At 40.6% G+C, this 11,359-nt stretch overlaps 1 protein-coding gene across 1 annotated transcript; it reads left to right on the top strand.

Annotated features, from left to right (window-relative positions):
• Positions 1–1,008: 1,008 nt before the first annotated feature.
• PTGER3 (prostaglandin E receptor 3) lies at positions 1,009–11,009 on the top strand. Its single transcript, XM_075615827.1, has 2 exons — positions 1,009–1,986; positions 9,812–11,009. Exons 1-2 carry the CDS (start codon positions 1,126–1,128, stop codon positions 10,091–10,093), a joined length of 1,143 nt encoding a protein of 380 aa, XP_075471942.1. The 5' UTR covers positions 1,009–1,125; the 3' UTR covers positions 10,094–11,009.
• The last annotated feature ends 350 nt before the right edge of the window (positions 11,010–11,359 follow it).

The following is an 11,359-nucleotide window of genomic DNA, read 5'->3' on the forward strand; positions in this document are numbered from 1 at the left end:
GCAAACTTAAATACAGTGTTTTAGCATGAGTGAAGCCATCTTTAAAAATAACAATTTTAAATACAGAAAAACAGCCAACAAAAAGTAAGTGTGATTAAATGGAATACTTGTATTTGTGTAAACATTTTTTTCACATAGTGCTGTAATGTACGATAAATCCTAATCAAGATATTAAACTTTGTAGTTAAAACAACATGAGTTTGATCAGGGGTTTATCATGCCATTTGATTTACTTGCAGATTAATGCAAGTGAGTTTGTATTATTTTTCACATGTTCCAAATATGTTGTTTTTTTTTTTTTACACATTATGTGTTGCACAAAGAAACAACTATTGTTAATATAACCTATTTCCCTGCAACTCCCAAACACCCCCCCCCCCCCAAACAAACAAAAACATTGCAGTTAAGTGCACACAGCAAGTCAGACGTTTGTAACATCCTGATCAGTAGTTGGATTCACAGCTAGATGGCTCTGAGCTACCGTCCCATGCAATCGGTCCCATTCCCAAATGCACACTTTCCTTCTCTTGCCCAATGTATAAAAACCAGATTATGAATACAATTATTTTATGAATAGGTTTAAACGCAATTAACAGTCTTTCTGTAAGCAGTCTCTATGATACAACTGGACTAACAGCTATTTCCCCTTCATGCATGACACTTGTTGAAATAAGTAAAATATACACATTTAAGATATTATTAGTATTATAAAGAAATTCATGTTGCGGACTAGTCTTTGATTTTGTAAGGTAACCAATTTCCAAAACATAGAACTGATGAAGTATGGGGATTAAAAAAAATAAAATAATAATATATATATATTTTTTTAATATATATATATACACACTTTATTTTATTTTAAATCAACCTGAAGATGTGACATCACCAGCAGATGACTGTGTAACATTGGTGCCGGGTGCCAGTGTAATAGTTTCTACTTGATAGTGAGCATGCTTATGATATTGATGAATGAGGATGACGCGGGGCCCGGGACCCGCCCCAGGTCCTTATACAGCAGACTGCGCCCCGTGCAGCTTCTCACGGTGAGTGGGGCTGCAGCAGGTGTCCGGCTGCGGACATGGACAGGGCAGCCTCTGTCCTCCCGGTGCACCTCGTGGCTACAACATGAAGCGCAACCAGCTCTTGTGTAACAGCTTCAACCACACTGGCAGGAGGATGTGGGACCCCAACACGTCCAACACCATGAAGGAGAGGGACACCAGCAACTCCACCAGGGCGGCAGAAGACTGCGTCTCGGTCTCGGTGGCTTTCCCATTGATTATGATGATCACAGGGTTGGTGGGGAACGCTCTGGCCATGCTCCTGGTCTACAAGTCATACAAGAAGAAGGAGAACAGGAGGAAGCAACCTTTCCTGCTCTGCATCGGGTCTTTGGCGTTGACAGACTTCACTGGTCAACTCCTGACCAGTCCCATTGTGATATCTGTGTACTTGTCCAACAGGCAGTGGAGTAAGGTGGACCCTTCAGGTAACCTGTGTGCTTTCTTTGGACTGAGCATGACCATGTTTGGTCTGTGCCCCCTGTTCATAGCCAATGCCATGGCTATTGAGAGGACGCTGGCCATCAGGACCCCTCACTGGTACGCCAGCCACATGAACACCAGAGCAACCAAGATAGTGCTCCTCTGCATCTGGAGTGGAGTGCTAGCCTTTGCTCTGATGCCCATAGCTGGGGTTGGACAGTATACTTTGCAGTGGCCGGGGACATGGTGCTTCATCGGCACAGGGGACCAGAACGCCCCAGGAAACATCTTTTTTGCCTCGACTTTTGCATCCTTGGGGCTCGTGTCTTTGTTTGTCACTTTCACCTGTAACTTGGCGACAATCAAAGCTTTGGTGTCTCGGTGTAACGCCAAGAGCTCAGCCTCGCAGTCCAGCAAGCAGTGGGGGAGGATCACTCTGGAGACCATGATCCAGTTGATGGGCATCATGTGTGTTCTCTTTGCCTGTTGGTCACCGCTGCTGGTAGGGAATATTTTACTTTTCTACGTGTAGCTTTAAAAGCAAGGTTAGGACTTCCTATCCTGACAGGGATCCTGCTGTTACTCATAAGGTCACCTGGTAAAACTGAAGGACTTTGTCACAGCATGTAAGCCAACTGGCATCACCCTCACCATACATACCTACAAGCAGAGCAGTGGTCCAGGTGTGATGGGACTTTACCCTGTACAGAATAATACTGCTTTTTAATTTACAGTCCCAGATGACTCTCTCTTTTATTAACACATTTATGGTTCCGCGTTTTATTTCAATGAAAAAAAATATTTAGGAATCTCTTCTCCCTTTCTGAGTTGTAAGCATAAATATTGTATACACATTTCTAAAACTGGTCAGATAGTTTTTCCTTACTGTCAAATAAAGTAAGAACCACGGTTTTTATTTTTTTTTAAAGAATTTTATCCAAGTTGTTTATACCCTCCCCCAAGGGCTGTGTGCTTTCTTTAAGTAGTACCTGTTAAGGGTTAGGTTCAATACGGTTATTACACAGGCAGTTAGTTCAAGCTCCACTTAAAAAATTACATTATTTATATATATATAGTTTTAATATATGCAGGCTTTGATTACCTTTATTGAAAACTAATTACCTAAGCTGCGGATCAGTGATCTATCAGCAAAGATCCTGCTTCCCAAGGTTCACTAAACAGCTGCCTTTCTGTTTCAATCGATCCTTGAGTCAGCAGCTACTTATATTACAAAGGTAACTTTATCTATTGTTACAGTTTTCAGCTCAAACTGCTGGGAATATTGGCAACAAATTATCACAAACCGAAAAGTATTGCAAAGATCTTGCACTGCTGGGGAGGCGGGCTAAAACCTGCTATAGAAATCAAAGGATGCTCAGTATATTAAAACTCATTAAAAATGGCATTAGGAGTTGAATAAATAAAAACATATAGTAAGTATTATCTAATACTACAGAACTGATTTTTTTTTTTTTAAATAAACACGTGGGGGATATTGCTTGGATTGCTCCTTTAAATGTCTTTATAAAGTACAGACTCGTTTGTAGGGCAGAAGGAGAAGCTCTTTGTGACCTTGGGTAAGTCACTTGTACCTCAGGCACAGAAATTAGTTTGCAAGCTCTTCTGGAGCCTGTGCCTATACATTTCTATGTACAGTGCTGTGAGCATTGTCAATGCTGTAAATAAAAACCCCTAATAATATTATTATTAAAAAGGCAAGACAACATGTCTTAATACTACACATATGAATTCCTGATTTAAATTATTCGCTCCCCAGGGGCAATTTAAAGTCATGACTTATTTCTGGTTTGTTATTACCACCCTGAATTGCATCAATCTCAGTGATACAGTACGTGACCATAGCAGCAATTTGGCACAGTTGAGATAAGGTCATCATATCAGTAACTTTCCATAAAGCTTCCTACTTAATCATTCCTGTAGTATAGATTTCTACAAAATAGGTTTCAATAACAGAACCCCTGTAAAGCAGCATTTCCCTCTGCCGCCTCCCCCCCCCCCCTTTTAATTTGAACATGTGGTGGAAGCAGGGGTCCCCAGAGCAGAACCGTGCTAGTTTCAGCCCCAGAGACACCCTACCTCCTATATAGGATCTCTGCCTGGCACCCGATATATACTTACTGGAGAAGGAGCTTGCAGTATTATATGGAGGTGTAAATCCCTCACGTGATGTCGGCCTATGGGAAGCGGCGACAGGTGGGAAAACACAGTGGTGGGAATGTCCTCGTTTAGGTGCTCAATGTTCGGACTATCTATCATCATAGTTACATAAACTGGTCCATTATATGCAAGTGGGATACAAAGAGGCATGTTCAGTAAACTCCGATGTCTCCAATGCGAAATCGCCCCAGAACAGCATGCAATGTGACGAGAGAAATCTGGCATTTCGATGTATTTATCATAGAAATTGCGCCGTTTGGCATCTCATTCGCACGCATTTTTCACTTGGTTTGTTGCCGGCCTGGAAATGGACATTCAGAAATCTCACCTGCTTGAGAAACTCAAAACAAGGTTTTTGGCAGAAAGGAGAGAGAGACTGGGATCAATTTAGGAGAGGGCCCATTGATGTTAATATCTCCAAATGGATTAACCCAGGGGTTCTCAACTCCATTCAAGGCCCCCCAACAGGTCAGGTTTTCAGGATATCCCTACTTCAGCATAGGTGGCTCAAAGACTGAGCCACATATGCTGAAGCAGGGATATCCTGAAAACCTGACCTGTTGGGGGGGTCTTGAAGACTGGAGTTGAGAACCCCTGGGTTAACCTGTGCTGAGATACCTGCGATAGCTGGGAAATATGACCATTTAAATATGTAAAACGTATTAAAATAATTAAAATTGGCTTTTACTATTCAACGTTTGCAGAGCACACAGAATTGCAAAGCCAGAACCAAATTGTGTCCAAAACATCTGCTTTGGCATGGTTTGGACACACGATAAGAGCTTAGTGAATATGGTGAGATGCAAATCCATGGGAAAAGACAATTGCTCTTATCAGAGAATAGGTCTCATTGTGTCTGACATCAAGACAAATACTGTACATTGTGGGAGTTGTTATAATAATGAGTATTTAATATATGTCAATATTTATTGAAACATATTACTGTATATTTATATGTTGCCTAAACGGTATCAGAATAATGGAGTGCCCATTGTAGTGTGTGTGTGTGTGTGTGTTTATGTATGTTGCACCGCTCCCCTGCAAAAGAGTGTACAAAGTATAAAATAAAGCAAAAAGGCACACAATGTTAATAATAATATTGTGCATAGCAAAAAGGGACAGTCTCCAGCAGGGCAGGACTTTCACCTTCTGAGGCTCGAAGCTTTGTCAAGAGGACTAAAAAATGAGAAATAGATTTATTATTCTGACTGAAGAGACCATTGAAAATATAAACCAGAAACTCAAATAAATGAAAGAATTATACTAGCATTGTTATATACAAAGATGACGGGGTAAAGCTAAAATGAACAGTGTGTGTCCATCACATTAATTTTAATATATATGATTTTTGGAGAGCAAAGTTATTGATGATGTCTTCCAATGAGAAGCTACAAAGTTTGTCCCTTTCGATGCAGATTTTTCTTGTCATATTTGAACAAAAATGTCCATAACAATAGAGAATCTTCTTTTATCATCCGATTTAAAAACTTGAAAGGCATGAATTTTTTCTCTATTTTTGAGGCCCCTCATATTGTGTGACCCTAATCTGTAGCTTAGTTATCTTATGCGCACGTCCAGTACTGGTCTTCAGGACCCTTCAGGGACAGTGTTAAGGGGACCGAAACGTTTGTCCTTTAAAAAAATAAATGTTGCCACAATGGCACCTTTTTGCGGTATTTTTTATTTGCATACATTCTTAAAGGTGGCCTTAAAAAGTAAATGCACTTAATGATAAGCAGTGTCTTACATGGGGAGATCGGCCTGCTTCTCTGAGCAGCTTTCCCATGCTCTGCTGCAGATGCTCACGCTTAGACAGCTGAAAGTGGCTATAGTCAGGTGTGAGGAAAGGAGGAGAAAATAGTGTGCACTGTACACTTTTATGTGTTCAAAACTGCATTTATGGGCTTTGTCGTCATTTGAAAGCATTTCGTGATCCTCACTATTACTTTTAACGCATGTTTAATAGTTAAGACTTGTTTAATTGCTTTGTACATTTAAACAACTTTAACGAGAACAATGATAAGTATAGAGCAGGGCGGCCAACTCCGGTCCTCAGGGGCCACAAACAGGTCAGGTTTTCAGGATATCCCTGCTTCAGCACTGGTGGCTCAATCATTGGCTCAGTCAAAGGTTGATTGTTATTGATCCACCTGTGCTGTAGCAGGGATATGCTGAAAACTTGACCTGTTGGTGGTCCCTGATGACTGGAGTTGGCCACTCATGGTATAGTGCAGAGGTCTCAAACTCAGTCCTCAAGGGCATCAAACAGGCCAGCTTTTATGAATATCCCTTCAGCACAGGTGGCTCAATCACTGATTAAGCCACCTGTGCTGAAGCAGGGATATCCGTAAAAACCTGGCCTGTTGGTGGCCCTTGAGGACTGAGCATGAGACCCCTGGTAAAGTGGAATGCACACTTTGTACAGCCTTTGTTCAGGCTAATCATGCTTAACTGTATACCTAAGGCCGTGATTATATAAAAAAAAAAACGCCTGCGGTGTCGCCCGGAGCAACGCAGCGCCAAAACAAAGAGTATATATCCCCGCAAAGTGCTTATACCTACGGCAACAGTCGCACCGCGTTCTACTACAATGCGGGAGACAGTTACAGAGATTTGCACATTTGTTTTTAGGTTGCGACGGCCGCGTCACGTGACACAGCCGTCCAATCAAAGAACAGATATCAGCCTTGTCTCCCTTGCAGTCGCACACGCAGAAGAATGTGCTTGTGCACATGTCGCTCTGCGACGTTGCAAATGTGATGTCACAGATGCATTGCAGATCCTTGGTATAATCGCAGCCTAAGGCCACGTGTATAGTGCCCGCGACGGGCGACGGCGACGCGGTGTCACCCAAAAATAAATGCATTGCAGCCGCCGCATGCGCTTATAGTAAGTGCGACAATGCGATGGAGCGACATTGCATTGCGAATTTTGGTAGCTGGCAATTTTTGATTTTTCAAGGGCTGTCGCCTCATTTGACAGCCCCTGAACCAATCAAATGCCAGTACACCCGCGACGCCGCTGCAAAGCAAAATATAACTTTTACTAGCGGCGACGGGTGATGTCACCCGTCCCGTCGCGTCGCCCGTCAAAAAAATAAAAATAAAGACGTTTGCTACACGTGGGATATCTGGTTGAAAACAAGGCACAATAAGGTTCATTTTGTTTAAAAGAGAATTGTTCAAGTAACTGAGACTCGACTGCACCTTTAAATAAGGATTGGGAAAAAAATCTATTATGTTAAGAACTAGCTTTGAATTTTTGAAAGAGTTTTGGCTCAAAGCTAAGCCATGGTACAGCCCAGACAACTTTCTTAATTCCAGTGACTTGTTGAATCAAGCCCAGCTAGAGACACTTCAATGCATGTTCTACGCAGTACTGATGAAAGAAACACTCTTTGCTCCTGTAGTTTAATACAACACACTGTGGCGGACAGCAATGTATTCTATAAGACTTAAACAGGACATCATTTCAATTGAACAAATCCATGAAAATGATCCATCAATGCTCGTCCCACATTTAACCGTTCTGTGCGTATTAAATCAAGCATCGTTTCCGAAGGACTAATCAACAAGTATGATCCTTTTCATGCATGAGTGTCTGTACAATTAACAAAGTACAGCACATTTGGAAACCGCCCAACATAAGGACCATACAAATGATGTGTATCATTTGGACTCTTGCTATAAAACTCATGAATAAAGAAGTTCATAAAAGAAAAAAAACGTGATAACTTTTATAAGCATCTTTCCCTAAAAAAAGAGGAATCCAAAACAGTGTGTGTGCATGTATTCATCTGCAGCAAGTGCTTTGGAAATATACTGTAAAGATATTAATTGATATATAAGTGTTACATCGTACCACACACTATGGGAGCATACACCACTCACAGATCAATTATTTATTTATCCAAATTTTGAGAGTTACCTCTCGTTTTCAAGTATGCCCTGGGCATAGAGTTATGATGACAGATACATGGTTACTAACACACGGTTACATTAGGTGAACAGGGTTCTTCATTATGTATAAAGGCATTGCATGAACAGTTAAAGATAAGATATGTTATAAGCGTGTGAAACAGGTTAAAATGTGGATATTGTCGAACCTCTTCGGAAAAAGAGAAGCCTGTAACTAAGAGTTGCAGTTAAATTAATAAAAAAATTAATTTGAGCATGAATAAAGACACAAACAGTACACTATCACTTTTATGGTCTAGTGCAGGGTGTGCAAACTGGGGGGCGCAAGAATTTCTAGGGGGGCGCGGCGGTTACAGAGGCCCCACGCTCTTCCCCAAGGCATTTAAATTAAATGCCAGGGGAGACGTGAGACCTCTGTTACTCCCTTACCTGATCTCTGCCGGCTCCTCAGCGACGCCTCGCCATGGCAACACACATCAGACGACGTGGCGAGGTCACGTGACGTCACATGACCCGCGGCGTCATTTGACGCCGGGTCCTTGGAGAGGGGGGGGGGGGGCTGCTGCCAGGCACATTTCAGTTGACAAGGATAGAAAGTATTCGGTTTCATAACTATTGTGAGATGTAAGAGGAGGAAGATATCTGCATTGGATAAAGCATGGGCACGACAAAATACTTAATAATACATAGCCACAGTGTCATTATATTGGATATATATATCATGCTTGTAGAAAATAAATTGGTCAATTCATATGCACCAAAATGTTGTTTGCCAACTCTAGAACATTCACAACTCTCAAAACGTTTGACATTATATATTATATACAGTTGCTAAGTACTTATAAACATTATATTTGCACTTAATTGATGTATACATTATCACAATACATATTTAAGCCCAACCCTTCATAAAGTATGCGTCTTACATACAACGTATAAATATTTGTTTGAAATTAATTTTGACATATTGTGTCAACTTCAATAACTGATGGATTTAAATTAAAACAGAATTATGTGTAATTTTTATTTATAACTGCGGTCAGTAAATATATAGTATTAGTGTATAATTATTTATAATAGCCATACTGGAAAGATATTAAAAAAAATGTAATAATACATCCATGCTGCATCTGATAACGATTTGGTTGATACATAGCATCTTAATTCTGTGCTAACACTATACAGACTTTTTGAACTTGGTGGAATATTTTGATGCACTTTCTACTTTTTCTTTGCCGCACTTTCTACTTTTTCTTTGCCGCACTTTCTACTTTTTCTTTGCCGCACAGAAACATTCTTTTTAGGACATATCAAATTGGGACTTTTCAATTTAGTATAGAGGCGCACTCAAGCACAATTTAAAATTTAATTTCCGTGTGCCAATTTAATGCCAAAAAAGCTATTTTCAAAGCTTTAAAAGCTCTGATAAAGGTATTTTGGTTATACATTTAGATTTATTTTCTGTGGACATTTCTGTACCCAAATTGAACTGGACAGTGAAATAATGTGGCATCTAATTTGGGCACAGACAAGACATCTGGGAGCAGTTCCTTGGCCGTTCTGCGCCCCTGGGCCGCATTTGGTTTTCCCTTTCCTTGTGGTACACAGTTGGGCAGCTCTAAATTGGTGTAATTCTCACCAGCTTCAAATGCAATAACGGGACTACAATTAGTGCAAACTGAAGCGAAAAATGGGGCTTCGTGGCAAAGCAACATTGTCCTTTAGTACATAGATCACACAGCTGTTGGGGTGCTCTTCATAGTGACAAAATATTTAAGTGAATGGTTAAGAATATATAAAAATGGAAAAACAATACAATAAGTAAATGTCAAGTACAGGAGTGGCCAACTCCCGCCCTCAAGGGCTCCTAACAGGTCAGGTTTTCAGGATATCCCTGATTTAGCACAGGTGGTTCAGTCAACAACTGAGCCACTGATTGAGCCCCCTGTGCTGAAGCAGGGATATCCCTAATACCTGGCCTGTTGGTGGCCCTTGAGGACTGGAGTTGCCCTCCCTCCTGGTCTCATAACTGTGATCAACGGCGGATGCTATTATTCTCAGTTGTTTAGTAGGGCACAGCGCCTTAAATATCATGTCTGCTTTTTATTCCATAGAGGAACTATTCTGCTAATATAAAGAGTGAATCGTTTACTGTATATTACATATATTAGAGTTTGTTCTTTGTGATGTCTCACCGGGCTAAGGAAGTGTGTTATCTTTGTTTCCCCATAGGTAATCATGCTAAAAATGATATCCAATCACACTTCAGCTGAACATTGCAAGACCTCTACAGAGCAAGGTTCAGATCTGCAGAAAGACTGCAATGTCTTCCTGACCGCCATCCGCCTGGCCTCACTGAACCAGATACTGGACCCTTGGGTTTACCTCTTGCTCAGACAAATTCTACTGAGAAAATTTTGTCAAGTCGCAAATGCTGTTTCCAGCTGCTCACATGATGGACACAAAGAGCTGCCCATGATATTAGAGACTGAAATGAACAAGGCAGAAGGATGACAACACATTTATTTTGTAAGCAAGTTGCATGCACAAAACCTGGGTACGAAACCTAGCAAAGCTTCAATGTGAAAGGGTCCAGGTGACCTCCATTTCTTATGACGAAAGTATAAAAAGCTGCTAAATGGATAATGATATTTATCCTATGTGCCAAATGTCTAAATTGTACTAGTACTGTATACATATAACTGTAATGACATGTAGATTGTGTATACCTTAAGGCTGTATATTAAAGAATATGTTGTATAAGTTAAAGCACCGGAGTATGATCTTACAAAAGCATGTTAAACAAGCACCAATTCTGCATTGTTGGTCAAGATTGGGAAGTGTATAACAACCATTACCAATGAGGATTGCTTTCTGCTGTATAGTACAGTGCATGGCAATGCTTGTATAATTCATTGATCAGAAGAAATAAACCCCAGGTTGACAGCGTCAGACAGATACAATACACTAATTGGAGTAGACAAGAACACAACAAAACTTTGAGCAGTAAAATTTAGCTTCATAAATATTGTGAACATTAAAAAGATAAAATTAACCCTGTCAGTGCAATGCTTTGGTCCCCACGTGGGCAATACAAAAGGTGAAAACGAGGAAACAAATGTGTGTGATGAAACACGAATTTTATCTTTATCTTGGAGTAATTGGCAGCTATAGTTTCCAGGACACTTTGTGGCTCTTCAATATTAAATGCACATCACAACCCACAAATTAATTGTCCAGCCAATTGCATTCATTCCATGTAGGCTTCCAGTTATTTGACATTCCAGGCATTGGCGTCTGCATGACATGTAACCAGTTTGTTCTGAAGTTTGATATATTTCCTGCAAACTGAGGCAGCTTAGTTCTGGCCATTAATTTGATCAGAAACAGTCAGGAGAAATGTGCTGACTGCATAGGCAGGCTCTGTCTGTTCTGTTTGCTGATGTAAGTGGGGCAGGAACGGATACACTTCCAATTACACGTTCAATGTATTTTAATTGCAAAACACACTTGTTTTCTTTCTTTTTTTGCAGCCAGTATCCATTATACAACTTTGATAAAACATTAAATAATGGCTGAGCCTCTGAGAAGTCTGCTAATGCCTGTGGCACAAAGCTGTTAGCGCCGGCAAAGTGGGAGATGTATGGAAGATGCAGCGCAACTGTGATAAATTGCACTCTGTGGGGGTTATTCATTAAATTGGGATAATGCCCTGATGGGCCCTATCATAGTTTAATTAATACCCGCTATGTGTAATATATATTAGAGGTTTACAAAACC

The sequence above is a fragment of the Ascaphus truei genome, chromosome 10 (genome assembly GCF_040206685.1).
Source record: "Ascaphus truei isolate aAscTru1 chromosome 10, aAscTru1.hap1, whole genome shotgun sequence".
Taxonomy (NCBI): domain Eukaryota; kingdom Metazoa; phylum Chordata; class Amphibia; order Anura; family Ascaphidae; genus Ascaphus; species Ascaphus truei.

Excerpts from the sequence above, each read along its gene's own strand:
- PTGER3 (XM_075615827.1), top strand. The coding sequence starts at position 1,126 with ATGAAGCGCAACCAGCTCTTGTGTAACAGCTTCAACCACACTGGCAGG. Across the intron at positions 1,987-9,811 it reads CCTGTTGGTCACCGCTGCTG|GTAATCATGCTAAAAATGAT; the intron begins GTAGGGAATATT and ends GTTTCCCCATAG.